This window comes from Folsomia candida, unplaced genomic scaffold (assembly GCF_002217175.1).
Source record: "Folsomia candida strain VU population unplaced genomic scaffold, ASM221717v1 Fcan01_Sc005, whole genome shotgun sequence".
Classification (NCBI taxonomy): Eukaryota; Metazoa; Arthropoda; class Collembola; order Entomobryomorpha; family Isotomidae; genus Folsomia; species Folsomia candida.
The window spans coordinates 4,515,542-4,533,075 of NW_019091197.1; the positions used below are offsets into that span (position 1 = coordinate 4,515,542).

A 17,534-nucleotide genomic window follows, 5' to 3' on the forward strand; every position below is an offset into this window, starting at 1 on the left:
AATCCATTTATAATGTCCCCATTCTAGGCAACGAAGTGGCAGCATAATCTTGTAAAGCAGTGGTACCGATAGTTCAAGTGCTCCTAGGCGTCTTAATTTCTTTGCGAATTAGGTGCATTGTGATAGGTGATTTTAATGTGCTAACTTTACCAATGGGACAGGCCTTACTTATAAACCTGATTGTGGTATTTTTGTACATAACTGGGCTCCAGAAAGAACGTACCATTGTGTTTTTATGATGATTATTTAATTATTATGCGCCAACTCGTTCTTGTCAATACTAGTTTATCTTGTAAGTTGGAAATGAACTTCTAAATACTAATCTGCTCGACTGAACAATTTCCATTTGTTATAATACACAACTAAAAAGTGTGGTAGATACTTGTTTCGATCAGACCCAAAATATCAGAAAGCCATCAATTAATAAAATGTGAGCTAATAGTCACGTATATATTTTTTCTTTACTTATTTGGTTACTCATGAAGGAACAATGCATAATTTATAATAAAATAAATACATATAATGTGTGCATGTACAGTAGAATTATTTGTGCTAGTCACCGCATTTGCATATTCTGATCTGACGCATTCGCGAGACAGAGTTTATGCAACATGGAAAGCCTACATTGCCGAAAATGGGCATAGTGTTTATGTTTGCAGTATGTAATGTATGTAGTTCATACTACACTTCTATATAACCGGAAGATAATACAGAGGACATAGACTATTGTCAGTCCTCGTACAAATGTGAGTAATCTTGGTTAATCAGAAATTTTTACTACAGAAATTAATGTAAACAGAAACTGATATATTTTGTGTTTAACAATATTCATTGATCGATTACATCGGTATCAGAGAACATTTTAACATTTTAATTATAAAAATATTCACTAGCCTTCTTTGAGCCTCCAGAAAATCATGAATTTTCACGTTTTGGAATCATGTTTTCATATGGTAAGGATAGCCCTATATTTAAATGATTTCCTACGAAATAAAATTATGAGTATTAGCAATTTACTCAAATTTTGTACCAACAACCTATGATTTGTATACAAATCATAGGTTGGTACAAAATTTCGAATGGTAACAGTTTGCTATAGCAATCTGTTACCATTCATTCACAACGAGAATTAAATTTATAACCCCAATGGAAAGTTTGTGCGTATATGGGCATACGCATACACCATATGCATAAATGTATGTACTTGGTATGCAAACACCAGAAATATGCATGGAAAATTATCAATTAATGCTTATTGCAAACATAAATGCATTTTTATCAGCGCAATTCGTTTTATTATTCATATTGAGAATAGCTATGAACAATAAATGAGTTTAACCGTCCATCAAATTTAGTTGAATGGATCCACGATTCACTTGTCCATGATAACCTAAATCGTCCGTTTCACCCGTTGCCCAGACGATATATTGGACTGCGTTCTATATAAAAAATACAAGTAACCGTTAAATATATTGAAATATTATCAAAGTATTTCAAAAATTAAACACCTGGCCACATAAATGCTTACCTCTACTTTGAGATCTTGTTCAACATCTCCCGTATCAACAGCTCGAGAGAACTCAAGAATGGTATGGGTAGCGTTTTCAGAGGCAGAAATAAGCTCTACGTTTTGAATCGTGTCCAAAACTGGGATTCCTGGACCTGTTGAGTAGCGATCCTAGAGGAAAATATGTATAATTAATTTTATGTATGCAGGAGTAGATTTGGCCAATACAGATATCAGCTTACTTCAAACTATGCAATGCCCACTATTAACACACGTTTTATTCACTCACCCCAATGTAGGATTCTCCCGTGGCTTCATTAAATCCCCCGATGACCATGTCCGACCCTGACATCGCACCAGTTGGAGAAATTCCCCATCCAACCCAACCTTTCGATTCAACAGTTACTTTGACGGTAAGAATTCCAGTTAAAGTTACCCTCGTTTCCAGCAAGTATTTTCTGGAAGGAAATTTATTACAAATATTTATTATCTTTATTGTAAAGTTACACGATTATTTAGACGTTTAATTGTAAACTTTAGTGTATAGATGTACCCATCATTAATTGGGACTACAGCTCTGTGGGGGACAATCCCTCCGAGGGCGGAGACTAAAAGAGTAGCGAAAATGAAAAGTTTTGTGGACTCCATTTCAATTCAGGTTAGTATTAAGTATGTAAATGGAAAAAATTGTGGCTTCGATTGATGAAGACTCGGTGAAAGTTATGGCCTTTTTATACCCCTCATCAAACAAAACTGGGTGCAAAACTACTTCAAAAGGGGAATTATTATTCATCCATCAATCAAATTAAAATTCGGGTTAGTGTTTCCCTTAGGTTGTTGATAAATACATACACAGCAGATCAGAGGCATTGGGTGCATGACGCGTTACATTGATGATAACACGCCACAAATATTTAGGAGGAGAACCTCACTAGTTGCCACCCACATATTTCGATGCCCTTTGGCTATGTTGGAGCATTCCATGAGTGAACAACACCCCCAAGTGGTTTGATGCCATAGAAACATTTGCGCCCGCCACATCAACTTAAAGGCGCCAAAAACTCGAAAATCACCATCGTTATACTGTCAGCATACAACCTCGACCATCACGTGCTCGTATCCTTCCCATACTATTAGTATGGTAGGGATACGAACGCGGGAGTCAAATTTTGGTCGAGGTTGCATGCTGATCATATTAAAACGCTCACCAAAAATCCAAATTTGATCGAAATTTGAAAATTTTGCACCAGTATACTCCCAGATAGTTGATTTACACACCGACAATAAAATATTTTTTTTTAATTTTTTGAATATTTTCGAAAATTTCCTGAAATCTTCGAAAAAATTAAAATTTCAACAAATGAGTTTTATATTGGATATAATAATACAATTATCTGGGAGTATAATCAAAATACCATAGAACTTGGATTTTTGGCGAGGGTTTTATTGAGTGAAAACAGGGCTTTTTTCGTGATTTTGACGCTTTTAAGTGGGTGTGGCAGGCGTAAATGTGGCCATGGCATCAAATCACTTGGGGGTTGTTGTTCATTAATGGGATGCTCCAACATATCCAAAGGGCATCGGAATCTGTGGGTGGCAACTAGTGAAGTTCCCCTCCTTAGTTGCATGCTCATTGTGACTGAAACCGGTGTCAAGATTAAATACATATTGTGTAGGTTCTGAAGTGGACTTGCACGTGAATCACTAAATTGCAAGGGAAATATTAAATGGTACATGGATCTGTCTGGTGGTTCGACCATACGAATCATGCCTGCTCAACATGTACATATGTATGTACTTATGTATTATCGAAACAATGAAATGAAATCATGTGCAAATTTGCAAATATTTTATCCATGATTATTTTTAGGTCGGTGTAATATGTCAAGTATGACAAGTGAAAGAAGTGATATTTACAAATAAAAAGTTAGTGTGTAATTAATGGTTATTTAGGTTATGTGTATTGAAATTGATTGTGCGTATCGAATATTTGTAAAACATTGTTTACATATAGGGTTTTTTTCTTCAAAATCAGGTGAATTTCAAACCGTAGAACTCATAATTGAAGGCTAACCATTAAATTTAAATAATTTTTCGGTCCTAAATTATCCGCAATAGGTAGTAAGTTAATGAGTTATTCAGTTACCCATTGAATTATTACAATATTTACTTGCCCATTTCAATATTAATGAGCGTATTGCACAAAACCAACAGATAGTATAGATATTTAAATGACTTATACTTTTGGACCACGTAACTATTGCTATTATTTTGATTATCCCTGCATGCGAACTTTTGTGACAACCAGTTGACTAAAAATTTGTGGAACAAATCTAGAACTGTATATTTATGCACACGCATGCAGTGCACGCATGTAGTATTTTGTTGACAAACCATGGGATCTTTGTTTGCAAATTTATCCATCTAATTTGGCAATTATTTTCCAAGCTAAGCGAGTTGGGATACCGAAATAAGTAAGTCGTTGTGCTGAGTTCGCTTAATATTTCCATTTCAATTGGCTACTTACTTAATTTTTGAAAATACAATAATTTATAAGGTATGGCCGGTGCCGTACAGTTGAAACCCTAATGAATATGCAAATACGTAAAATCGGAATCATAACCAGGCTAGCTGGCCTCTTAAAATACATCATCACACTGCATTCTAAATAAATGCATATTCATTTCGTGAACAAATGACAAATATCTTAAGTTTAAATCTTAGACATCATTTTACAGTATATTTATGTATACAACTTTAAGTGCAAACAACGGTAAACCTGACTTAATTCTGACAAATCTTCATAAAATTCTATTCACACACCATTTGCAAATCTCAGTAAAACGAACTTTATCTACAATCTATTCACCCTAGAACCGAAGGCTGCGTATAACGGAAGCACTACGTTCACATCGCATTTTTCAAATAAAAATTTGTCAAATCCAAATTGTGAAACTATGTAATTTATGTACTTTACACATAAATATTAAGTGTATCTCCGCAGTTTATCACCGTATTCATATTGTTTCGTCAAAGTTTTTAACCAAGATTGATTCAGTACAAATTTTTAATAATGATGCTTACAAATAATTCCTATTTTATATTTTTCTTCTTGCACATCATCACATTTACGACATTATTTCTTGAGACTAATGGTGACAAAAATGTGGAAAATACCATCCCCGTTTTATACTCTACGCTCGGAATCGACCAACAATTTCAGTCAGAACTTCTCTCCGCGGTTTCGTCCTCACTAAATCGTTCGGGATCAAATATTACTCCGAAGTTTATACAAGTGAATAGTTCCTTATCAATTACGCAGGTTGCTAAAAACATCACAGAATCAGTTATGATCTCATTACTCAGTGAATCTCAACTTTTTGAATTTTCTACACTTTATGAAAATTTTCACGGAAAAGTTTCGAATTTGAATCGAAAAATGGTCGTTTTCACGCCACGCCTCATCGACAGGGGTCCCATCCCTCCGAGCATGACCGTCTACTCGCTTCAGATGAACAAACATGCCGCCGTTAATGTGTTGCTGGATAGGATGAAAATCGTTGGAGTTGACAAGCTTTTGCCAGTGATGGACATAACGACGAATCTCAGGAAAGGTGGCTCAGCTTATTTCGTGAGGATGGAAGAATGAAATTAATGGAACCAATTTTAATGGGCGATTCCCAGTCGGACGTGTGTTTGAGAAAAATTCTAAATACAAATTTCTCCCATCCTGAAGAAAAGCTAGGAGTTTTACTGTTGGCGAGAAATGATAGCAATCCTGCGATACGAATCGCAGAAGAAGAAGGGACAAAACTCTCGTGGTTTTCACCTGATTTGATCGAACATGAAGAATATGCTTTTGATTTGGGGAATAAAGAAAGGATGGCAAACCTTCAAATTTACACGAATTTGTTCGTTGGATCGACGGGTTGGGATAATGCAGAGAGGTTACTTGGCGAACTGGGGAAAAATTTCGGTAAATAAATTTTAATGAAAAGAATAAATACGATGAGAGTTTCTATTTTCTCGACAGCGGTCGACGCCGCCGATCGATAGCATTTAACACATTTCCGCAGTCAATAAATGTAATTTCAGACTTCTTCAAAATTGCTTATACACACGACGACACTAAAAAATCAGAGAAATTAGCGCCACCAAATTTGGCGGCGTCGATCTCTGTTTTATTCCCCACACAAAGTAATATTTTTGTCTGACCCTGTACAGGAGCCTCGCCTAGAATAATTAGCTCGATTCTAGCCTACGATGCAACAACTTTAGCAGTAAATCAAATCAATGGAATTTTCAACGCGAAAAAAATTTCTCACGGTCTCTCCGGCCTGATCGAATTTGACGAACGGACCGGCTCCAGAGTTGGAGAAGGAATATTTTTTGGGGTTACCGCCCTTGATAGGAACAAAAGTATAGAAAAAATTGTGACTTTACTCCAGCCATCCAACTGGGTTCTGGAGAACATCATTTCAATTAGTAAATCAAGCGAATCTGTCATCTCTCAGCCCGGGACGAGCACTACATTTACTCGAGCAGAATTAGTAAATCTTGCAAATCGCAGTAGACACGAGATGGGATGTGATAAGCACATTTTACACGTAACGACGTACGATCCGTTTAGCCAAGCCGCCTACGAGCATTCCTTCCTGGAAGATGACTTACCAGAATATATCGTGCTTCTAAACCAGCATGGATTTGGAATCAAGGTCACCTGCCGGCTTTCTGAAAAATTGCATAGGATAACCTCCGTGAAAATTGCTTGTACCCCGAAAAATGGAGATGTCCAGTGTTTTCAGTCGGCAATTAAGTCAAACAGGTCGAAACGTAGTTCGGTGAAAGAATCAGACGTAATTGAATCGTAAGTTTTTCCTAAATACAATTGTGTTTGTGTGCCTCAAATTTGTAAAAATAGCGGGTTACCCACTTGGTCAAAAATACTTATCTCGTCGCAAAATATTAGGAAACTTCTTAAATAAAGCACTGGGTATTCACGTCAATCAAAAATGTCGCTTCATAACACATTTTCATAACTTTGCGGTCTTTGCGAAATATGTGCCGTGAGCTACTTATTAAGTAGCTTCAGCTACTTTATGTGAAGACTTTGTCTGTCTGTCTGTCTGTCTGTCTGTCTGTCTGTCTGTCTGTCCGTCTGTCTGTCAGCAGGATATCAGGAGAACGGATCGAGATAATCGAAATCGGTTTTCGCCATCATACATAGGACCCCAGGGGGAGGATCCTATCAACTTTTGGGGGCAACCGGACCACACCCCCTTTGGCGACAGGGGGTGTGGTCGGGGCAAAATGAGATTTTTAGTGCAATTTAATCTATAGGTGAAATAGAGTAAAATTATGTGTTCCGGAGTTGTGCCACACCCCCTCGGCCCCAGGGGGTGTGGTTGGGGCAAAATGAGATTTTTAGTGCAATTTAATCTATGGGTAAAATTAGGTGAAATTGAGTGAAATTAAATGAAATTAAGTGAAATTAAGTGCTTCCCCGATTGTGCCACACCCCCTCGGCCCCAGCGGGTGTGGTTGGGGCAAAATGAGATTTTTAGTGCAATTTAATCTATAGGTGAAATAGAGTAAAATTATGTGTTCCGGAGTTGTGCAACGACTTTATAACGAGTTGCGCCCCCTAGGCGCCAGGGGTGTGGTTGGGACAAAATGAGATTTTTATAAAAAATTAATCTATAGATGAAATAGAGTGAAATTAAGTGTTCCCGAGTTGTTCCACACCCCCTCGTCGCCAGGGGGTGTGGTCGGGGCAAAATGAGATTTTTACAAAAAATTAATCTATAGGTGAAATAGAGTGAAATTAAGTGTTCCCGAGTTGTGGTGGGACCGTTTGGGGTGAAGTACGTCTGAAGCTACTTCCGTATGCGCGTTTGCGACGGTTTATTTTAAATGAAAATTAACAAAATGAAAATGAGAGGTGAAATGAAATTCACTTGACGACGAGTTTGCGAGAAATATTTTACGACAATAGATTCCTTTTTGTGTCGCTGTCGCATATTTCGTAACAAAGGATTCTGATTGTTTTTCGCATGCAAAGTTGGGAAGATATGTTATCGACATTTACGGCGTTTAACACGTTGACATGAAAACCCACAATGGTAACAGCGGGTATCTACGTGAATAATTTTTAAGCACCGTGAATAATTTATGTAAGTTATTTAATTTCGAATTCAGTGGGTGAGTTATGGGTGTGAAAAGTGAAAGTATGACAGATTTATATATGTATTACTATTTATAAATGTAGACGCCAAGGGGCTGCCGCCAAACCAGATGCTAAACCAGAATTCGACCTTCGTCTAATTCTCAAAGCTGCGAAACCCTTTGTCGGAACGTGTATTGGGGCATCGACAGGTTGCGCGATGTGTGTTCTTGTCCTCGGACGGCTTCCGCTGTCTGCAGTGCCCGCGATTTGTTCGGGACCATGCTTCGTAGGGACATTTGGTGGGTGTGGGGCGCTTCTTGCGAGGGCATCGGCAGAAACGACGGTCATCTGTACGGAACTTTTTAGACAGGGCTACCTCGAGGTGGACATGTTCGTTGCAGACGCTGAATTTGGAAAGGACATGATGAACAATAATCCAACGGCCATGCGTATAAGGAGTTTAATCAATTTCACGTTTTAATAATTTAATAGATATGGTTTTATAGATATAAAATTAATTTGAATCACACGAAATATTTATACCTAACTGGATTATCTAGGTGGTTATCTAACAAGGGATTTTGACGCACTTTTATATCAACTTTGATTTACAAAGTCAAAAGTTATCAACTTTGAGAAAATATGTACATGCGAAAAATTTGCCATGTTTTTAAACAGTGTGGGATTTCTACAAATCTCGCACGTTTCTTGTATAGCACTGATAATGTGACAAAACTGAAATCCAAACTTTTTTGAGAACAACTCTTTACGAATACCCCTTTGGTCATTAATGTTTTAATGTTTTTTAGGGTTATACCATTGTCGCCACTCCGGTTGTGAAACTGATGAAGAAATCTTCCCTTGTGACTAAAGTGGTTGCATATTTTGCCATTCCATGGGCCAAGCATGTCATGTTCTTGTCAGGACGGAATGAGACTGATGATAATTTTGGGTTGTTAGTTCATACGACTGGATTTCCAGTTTGCTTCGGGATGGGGCGTCTTGTGGAAACTTTTGAATTTTACGAGATAAGCTCATTTCTCAATTTCAACTTGGGAACAATTTTAACGGTTTTATTAAGTGCGCCGAGTGTACTTTTAACCTCTCGTTATTATTTATTTAAAGCAAAATGACCTAAAAAATATGTCAAATCGTTATTAGTATTTATGATTTTGTAAATAAAATAAGCCATATTTCGTGATTTTACTCATTAGTTCATGATTGCAACATATTAGTTCACCATGCAAAATATCAGTAATTATAAATTCAACAATTAGAAAATCTGATTAAAATTCATTGTTTGAAAGTTTTGGAGTATGGACGGATGTACGCATACCGTAACACGAAATCATAAACAAATCACGGACTATGTATCAAGATATAAGTAGTCAATAAATTTACACCGTTACAAAATAAATTTCACTTCTTGGTATAAAATAATGATTCCTTATCAATTCAGCATTCTTCTTAATTTAAGCTGATTATGTAATCAATAGTTACTCCATAATTTATACAGATGTATACGTATGTATGGAATATAACAACCTATCGGAGGTCCTGCACTGCTTAACGGCGATCACTTATTGCTTAATTAATGTCACTATTACCTCAGAGAAGGAAGTCATTAAATAAAATTTTATTCGGGAATTCCAGTAATTAAAAATATTAAATCCATGTAGGTATTATTAAACGTGAGTATCAGCCTTCATGGGCTGACCATGAATACGTTGCTTGCAATAAATACCAAAATTAGATTACAATGTATCGTCAAGCTATCACTTTGTTTCATTGAGCGGACTATGATTTACATACGTAATAGCTCATTATACAGATATGTGTGACTATTCCTCTTCTTTTGTTATCATGCTGCATAGAATGAACACTTGGTGCATAAAAATGCAGCATGAATTGTTGATGGTTGAGTCATATATTTATGTACATATGTACATATATACCTATGTATTTATGTACCGATGATAATAATTGGGGATCGTTTGAGGAGTCGATTGTGAGTCAGAACATTGTTAGACCCACCGTGATTATTGTATTTGATGTTTAGTTGTTTAGTCGCAGCTGCTGAAGAGATTGAATATTATTATTGACAACATTGTTAATGCTACCGTAATATTAAAAGAATAATGGATTTGTTTAATTCTAAATATTCAATTTTAGTGCTCAAATAATAGTAAATATGGTGCAAACAATAAGTCAAATAGAGAATTTTAATGAGGAAGTGGAAGGGTCAAAAAAGAAGGAAAAAAGTGGGTGTGCCGGTCTCGGGGTGGGGTACACGCTCATCTCCACTGCAGCATTCTCTCTTGCGTCTACATTATTAAAGAAAAGTGCCGCGAAATGGCACCCTTTCACCGTCGGAGTGGTCACATTTCCAGTCGCGACGATATTTTTTATACCATTTGTAATTTATGGGATGATAACTAACCCAAAGTCACTAAAAGTGGGACTGATTCCCTGGAAGGAGAATAAAACTTCCTTGTTTTTTGTCGGGGTGAGGTTTATTTTTCTGCATTAATATTAAATTTAAGAGGAATTATTGTACTGTATTTTACTGTATTTTACTGTAGCGTTGAAATTATTTTAGTAGAAAATTTAACAAAAATTTGAAGATATTCAGTCATAAAATTCTGGTTTTATTACAATGACAGGTACGGACTTTCTTGAGTAGCGTGATCCCATTCGTGTTAGTTTGGTCGCTGCAATATATTTCTGTTGGGGACATGCGCACAATTTTGGCAGCGTCGGTGATCTCGGTCCATTTCGTGGGGTGGGCGTGGCTGGGAGAAAAGTGTGGCGTGGTTCCAACTTTAGCAGCGATTCTAGCCCTAGTTGGAATCGGAGTTTTAACACGACCACCTATTCTCATTGGGAAAGAAGCCTTCGATCAAAACACATTGGTAATAGTAATAAGAAATACTGTAGCATTAAATTCTCTTACTATGGAATAAATACTTCAAACCTCTGTAAAAAATATTACATCTACGAAACCAAATTTGTTCATGTAAAAAAATAAAATGTTTGCACAAGATGCAAATTTAGAATAATTTAGCATTCTGCATAAAAACGTATTAGTAATTATGTCAAAACTTAGGTGGGTGTCTCGATCGCGGTCTTGGCGATGGCGATGGTCACCCTGATAATTGTGGTGGTTCGATGGCTGCAATATGTCCATCAGGGCGTCCTCAATCTGAGCTTGTATGCATGGGCGACACTGCAAAGTTTGGTGCTGGCACTGATATTCAATACCCTGGAAGAATTCAACACAAAGGGGACAACTTGGGAGGACATTGGGGCCATGGTCGCTATCGGCGTGTTGTGGGCGATAGGAAATTTGTGCTTGGTTCTTGCCCTCCAAATTGAGGAAGCGGGTATCGTAGGGTGAGGTTGTTATATGTATTGTAATTTTGGTTTTATATTTAAATTATAGTTTACTTGATAGTTGTCATTAATGTCTTAGCTTGATTCGGACTTCTGAAGTTGTGTTCACGTTCGGATGGCAGTGGATTTTGCTTGGTGTTCCGCCAGATTGGATTAGGTAATAATTTACGGATGTATGATACTAATATGAAGTGATTGGGTATTTAATTACATATTTTTTGTATTTGAAATTCAGCATGTTAGGTGCCCTGCTTGTCGTAAGTGGAGTGGTGGCAGTTATTGCAAGAAAATTGGTTCAGGCCCTGCCAAAGACGAATGAAGTGCGAAAGTCGTTCAATTTTTTGCTGAAATGATTGGTTATTTATTGGACGAAACGCATAGATGCAGCATAACCTGTACATGCTTACCCGCATATCTACATCTTTGCATGTGCATATGTACAGTTTACATATACAATGCTGCTCAATAATGTTATAAAGCAAATAATAAATATGTTTGTGTATCGAGATCTAAACTTTATTGTGCTGAAGTTCAAAACAGGAGAGCAAAATTTTTGTGATCATTTGGTGCTTGGTGGTATTTTTATAATTAAGAGGACGCCAAATATTGTAGTAACATCCACGAGCTGACCACCAAATTTTTCACGAGGCGCAGCCCGTAATTTCTTCACAAAAATTGATTTTTTATAGAGAGCTTCGTTTACTATGATCATATGCTTTCACCAGCCGGGTTACCTTCACACAGCTTTTGGCGTCAGGTACCAGGTCCCGTTTTTCCATATTCAAATTCCCTAACAAAATGTCCGTACACATGCTTAACTCCAATTGCTTATCCATGTCTCTTTGACTGCGGGGGTTTCCACCCGAGGTCATTGTATTGTCTTGCCAAATCATGCGTGGAAACCGTTTTAGATGAGGTGAGTTTTATTTGGTGGAGAAGTTGATTTTCATCTAGCACTTTTATTATGAATAACGTTACACAATGCACTTAATGGAATATTGTGACCTTTGACCTTACGGTCTTATAGTGAAACCGACACTTTAAGTGTTTAAGTTAGTCAGGAATCTCTGTGACTACTACTCATTGAGTAGTGCGTCATATGATAAGTAAAAGAATGTTATTCATGATTTAATTCTTGCCAAATAACACTATCTTTATTTTAATATGACTTCAATTTTATTGTGCAATTAGGCATGAATATTGAGCGATGGTATGTTTGGTAATGGTATGTTTATTTAGCTGATTATCTTAGTGCCAATTTTGGTGCTTAGTGCCATTTTTGGAATGCTCGGCAACTGTGAACTTGATAGACACATTAATCAATCAATCAAAAAATCAATCAATGTAAATAGGTTACAAGGAATATCAAAATTAGGTTAACCCTTTAAACTGTAACGACGACAATAGTCGTTTTATAAGAAATGGTTTTAGTCGGGAGTACGACAAAAGTCGTCCTGAAAAATCGTGGTCATGGCGCGGAAGGAAGACAATTGTCGTTTCTAGGAGGTCATTGATTTTCACAATTTTCTCTCCGCGAACTAAAATTTGTTGAAATTTTAAGGGACTTCTCCTATGCCAACGCAATGCTAAATTTGAAGATTTTCTTCCCAAAAATTTGGATATTTCCCTATACAACTCAATGTTAAATTTTTGATTTTTCAGTTTTTCGAGTTTTATTAAAAACTCCTGAATTTCTCCTCCCGTGCCATGACCACAACATACATATAGTGTCCCCGATTTAATGCATTTTCTTGTCGTCAATCATACACGTTAAAGGGTTAAAAACTAAAGCAACCGCTTTATTTCATTGCACAGTTATGTGTGTTAGGTTAGGTTAGGACTACGCATGATTAAATTATGTCACCATGCCTCTTGTTTTGTCATTTTACGCACGATACATATTGTAATTATGTGAGTTGCTTAAATACTTGGTACATACATATATAAAAACACTACATATGTAAATCGTAACATACATAGATGATGGGTAATATGTGTGCATGCATATATAAATATCTACATACATAATATGAACATGCACTGATAAAACGTACCGATAATAAATAATTGGAGATCGTTTGAAGAGTTGACTTCGATGAGATTTTTAGACCACCCACCTTGATTGTTGTCTCACTAGTTATTTTATGCCTTTATTTAATATTTAGTTGTTGAGTAATATCTGAAGATACGGAATATAAGAATACCTACACTTAATACCTACATTTTACTAAAGATACGTACATATATTATTTCGATCCATATCATCATAATAAGTGCATGATTCTGCTAATACTAAAACGACACAGAGACAAATACACGACTACAAAATGAACCCAGGTCGACACATCGCCAGTTAGTCTCATAATGAGACACTTTTCTACAAAGAATATGCAAATGCAACTTGCACTGCATACTAAAAAGAGATACAAGAATGGAATTAGATGCGGACCGGTAATAAATATTATTTTTACTTTCATATCACCCGATCCAAACTTACGCATGGTCAATAACTGCACACGATGTGCCACATTTTGAAACTTATGCAACCAATTGTTCTCCCAAACCTGCATAAATCCAAACTCATTCGCAATACTTTGTACCCGCACCATTTCTTTGAAGTATGGCACCTTAAATGCACCCACAAAATATGAAATTTCACCAACATTGATCGAGTAGCACCTCTCAATGGCAGAAGGCCCAGATATATTTTTTAATAAAATATCTGTCATCAAGTTAAATAAAAGAAGTTCAATTTGTTGTTTGGAATGTTCCAAGTCTTCCAAAATTCCAACTATGCTAGAATTTAGGCTGGTCAGGACAATATGTGTGCTTATGTAGTTTATGTACCATAGCCACGGATCTGGATTAGCGTCAACAATGTCCACGACTTTGTTGATTTTCCCAAGCACGCCAAACTTGTCAAAGTTGGATCTTATAAGGTGGCTCTGATTAACTAAATAATTACATCTGACTCTACCAAGACACCAAATTTTATACGAATCATTTACAAACTGACCCACATTTTCATACGTTGGAACAACTTCCGGTACAATTAGCTTGCTCGTAAATAGTGTTTCGTATAAAGTGTTTAACGTAAAGCACATAATTACGAAGGGGACGTTTCTTACATGAAATATTTTAAGAGGTTGTCTCAGTAAAATAGCTGTCACAAATACGATTTGTTTAATTAGAGAAGTAGATTCATGATGATTTAGGAATACAATTGTTACCATGGTTACGCACGACAATGCCAATAGAAACCATACACTTGGTTCGAAAGGACTTATCCAAACGGTCCATTGTTGAGGGAGGCGGTGTTCAATTCTGCAATATATTAAGGTCGGCCTCCATTCCAAAGATCTAGTTAGGTATGCCTCATAAGATTCCGTTCTGAAGTTTAAATGTATGATAGGTGAATTCCGGCGCGAGACACGTGAATCTTGAAATTGGGTTGTAAAATTTAGAGCATTCTGTAAAAACGTTATTCGAGACGATGATATGGGACATGCTTCAATCCCGCCAGAAATCCATTTTTCGCTGAGGAAGGGAAAATGGTAGCAGAATAGATTTGTATGATCTGGTGAGAAATAAATGGATAAATTAATAATACTTATATGTAAATATGTATCGTAAACATGTGTACAATGTACACTGTACTTTGTGAGTTATGTACATATGCAAATTGAAGTATTTTCAGACTAGTCAAAGAGAGCGAGCGACATGATAATTTTTTTCCCGAAAATTGCCATCAAATTTAGAACTTATCACTAGCCTTAACTGCAAATAGTAATATTATTGAAGTATGATTGCTTACGTAAATCTGGATCATTAAACCACATTGGAAGACGGCCAGACAAAAATAGGATTGACTTTTCCAGTCGAGGAAAGTCGTTAAAAAAAGTTACGAAAGAGAATTCGTCCCAAATGTTGACCATTTTTATACCAGTTTCATCTCTTCGTAGAAAATAATATGCTTTCGGTTGAATTGAGTAAATCTCTAACAAAACGGTGCAAGGAGCAGCTTCCAACTCGGGATGCACTCTATAATCCAGGTATCCTCGAATTATGACGAAAACGGTTTCTAGACGCCAAATTTGGTTGGAGAATGTGTCCCAGAACTCTGATTCAAATGTGGCTTGGAACTTGGTTTCGAAGTAAAAAACAATATTGCACCAAGATTGATGTTTCTGATGAAGATTTGACCGTATCCACAAATCAGGTCCATCCGGCCAGTTATTTTCTGGCCACCGAGTGTATACGAACCATGAAACCTTTAGTGATGCAAGGCGACGATGAATTCCCCCAATTTGATTTAACCCTCCAGGATGTGCTCCAATCTGATGGTAATGCATGGTACATGAAAGAGAAGTAATTTCATGATTCCGACGCCCCAGTTCGTACGCAAATTCCCACAAGTATGAAAAACTGCTAGGTAGCAGCATAGAAAAGATAAGATACTTATCCATGATTCTAATTGTAAGATTCCCAGGGGCTAAATATTGGGAACCAAAACGGTAAATTTGCCCGTCAAGAATATAAGACAACTAATTTTGATGAAAGGTGGTGGGTTTAGAACTACATACAACGATATTTCAATGTCACGAAAAATATCCTACTTATGTACATATGCATGGTTACATACACATCTAACATATATTTACTCGTATATCTACATATACACATACATAGATATGTATTTATGTAAATAGAATGTATGTATTTACATGTCAATGAAGTTACATATATCCACACGTACTAAATATGCATGATTTTGAAATGCTTCTAAACACCGGAAATAGGACTAAGTAAATCGGATATAGGTTATCAGGTATTTATACTTATAATGCACACACAGAGAGCTTAACCAATTCTACGGACAAGTAAATAGATACAAAAAAATACAATTAGTTGTAATGGGAAATACGTCCGTATAAATTGCTCATGCAAAATTGATTAGGAGTACATATTGTATAAAATATTGCATCGATATTTTGTCCTATTTGTATAATTGGATGAATGTCAAAAAGTACACCAACCAGTAAAATTTTCGAACCAAAGGAGGAGGCACTCTCCTTACGTGAAATGCCCCGCCTTGATATTTGCCCCAACTTTTGATATGTTGTACATCTCGACGTGCTGAACAAAAAATGTATTGGTCCCTAAGCCCCAAGTGACCTGGTTCGACCGGAAATAGAGGTCAAAGGTCAGTGCACTTTTTCGCTCGAAACCCCACAAACCATATATTTTTGGAAAGCTACGGACTTCGTGAGTCCGAATATACATCATAATAGGGTCTAAGGTAAACCCTTGACCTTTCGAGGTCAAACAATGACCTCACGAGGTCAAGGAATCCTATCAGAAATGTACTTTGCATACTTCTCTTGGGGCAAGGTGAGATTCCTGGGGAGAAGAAACCAAAGTACATTTCTGATAGGATTGCTTGACCTTGTGAGGTCATTGTTTGACCTCGAAAGGTCAAGGGTTGACCTTAGACCCTATTATGATGTATATTCGGACTCACGAAGTCCGTAGCTTTCCAAAAATATACGGTTTGTGGGGTTTCGAGCGAAAAAGTGCACTGACCTTTGACCTCTATTTCCGGTCGAACTTGGGGCTTAGGGACCAATACATTTTTTGTTCAGCACGTCGAGATGTACAACATATCAAAAGTTGGGGCAAATATCACGGCGGGGCATTTCACGTAAGGAGAGTGCCTCCTCCTTTTGAGACACGCATCAGAGATATAGATACATTCGATTTTTTTCGGTTTTGTATCTCATTATGAGATTCTCATACATATTTTGAGGTTCAATTCTGGGTATAGCTCGATACGGGAATTACGGGATTCATTAGTCCAAAGGATGTGACGCCTAGTTCTTGACCTTGTGTTTTTTTCACCAAAACGGCCACTTTTCTGAAGCATTTCTCCAAATTTTAGACGATCATTAATGCTCATTTGGGACAGTAATGTTTCTTGTGTTAGTTTATGAGCAGTGTGACTCAAATTCGTCGATTTTGTAAACTTCTGCTTTGTAGTAAGGTAAATTTACTTGTTCATAATTTTGAAGTGAATATTGAGTGGGGGTGGAATTATAAATGCCGGAATTTTTATACATTTTTAGGTAATTGCTGTGCAACAAGTTTTTATCTGATCTCTACGATGGTCACGATCGACCTTTCGTATTGGACTACCCATGGTAAAATTTTCAAAATTAAACATTCACAGGTTGAGGAATTGCAGCTGAATGTCACTCCGCGCTGACAGGAGAAACTTTTTCCCAACCCTTTATATCATATCACAATACGTAGTCGAATATCCAACTACTTAATTCAGCACGAACGATTTGTCCGTCGGCATCAACTCCTCCGTCATCTGACCACTTACAGAAACGTATGATAGTGCATTCGAAAGCTTAGTCCAAGGCGGTAGGAGCCGTCATAGCTTGAATAGTGTAGGTCACGCCATTC

The 17,534-nt window shown here is 36.9% G+C and overlaps 3 protein-coding genes across 3 annotated transcripts; 2 read left to right on the forward strand and 1 right to left on the reverse strand.

Moving 5' to 3' along the window:
• Positions 1–1,268: 1,268 nt before the first annotated feature.
• LOC110850077 (DBH-like monooxygenase protein 2 homolog) lies at positions 1,269–2,225 on the reverse strand. Its single transcript, XM_022097556.2, has 4 exons — positions 2,061–2,225; positions 1,797–1,965; positions 1,529–1,678; positions 1,269–1,439 (listed from the first exon to the last, which is right to left on the reverse strand). The coding sequence occupies exons 1-4, from the start codon at positions 2,153–2,155 to the stop codon at positions 1,335–1,337; spliced, it is 519 nt and encodes a 172-aa protein (XP_021953248.1). The 5' UTR covers positions 2,156–2,225; the 3' UTR covers positions 1,269–1,334.
• An 840-nt stretch (positions 2,226–3,065) lies between these two features.
• On the forward strand, positions 3,066–8,879 carry LOC118435801. Its single transcript, XM_035852228.1, has 5 exons — positions 3,066–3,297; positions 3,378–5,483; positions 5,732–6,374; positions 7,776–8,122; positions 8,483–8,879. Exons 2-5 carry the CDS (start codon positions 5,153–5,155, stop codon positions 8,542–8,544), a joined length of 1,383 nt encoding a protein of 460 aa, XP_035708121.1. The 5' UTR covers positions 3,066–3,297; positions 3,378–5,152; the 3' UTR covers positions 8,545–8,879.
• An 825-nt stretch (positions 8,880–9,704) lies between these two features.
• On the forward strand, positions 9,705–11,580 carry LOC110850092 (solute carrier family 35 member G1). Its single transcript, XM_035851705.1, has 5 exons — positions 9,705–10,179; positions 10,337–10,585; positions 10,780–11,066; positions 11,146–11,223; positions 11,302–11,580. The coding sequence occupies exons 1-5, from the start codon at positions 9,865–9,867 to the stop codon at positions 11,417–11,419; spliced, it is 1,047 nt and encodes a 348-aa protein (XP_035707598.1). The 5' UTR covers positions 9,705–9,864; the 3' UTR covers positions 11,420–11,580.
• Positions 11,581–17,534: the final 5,954 nt, after the last annotated feature.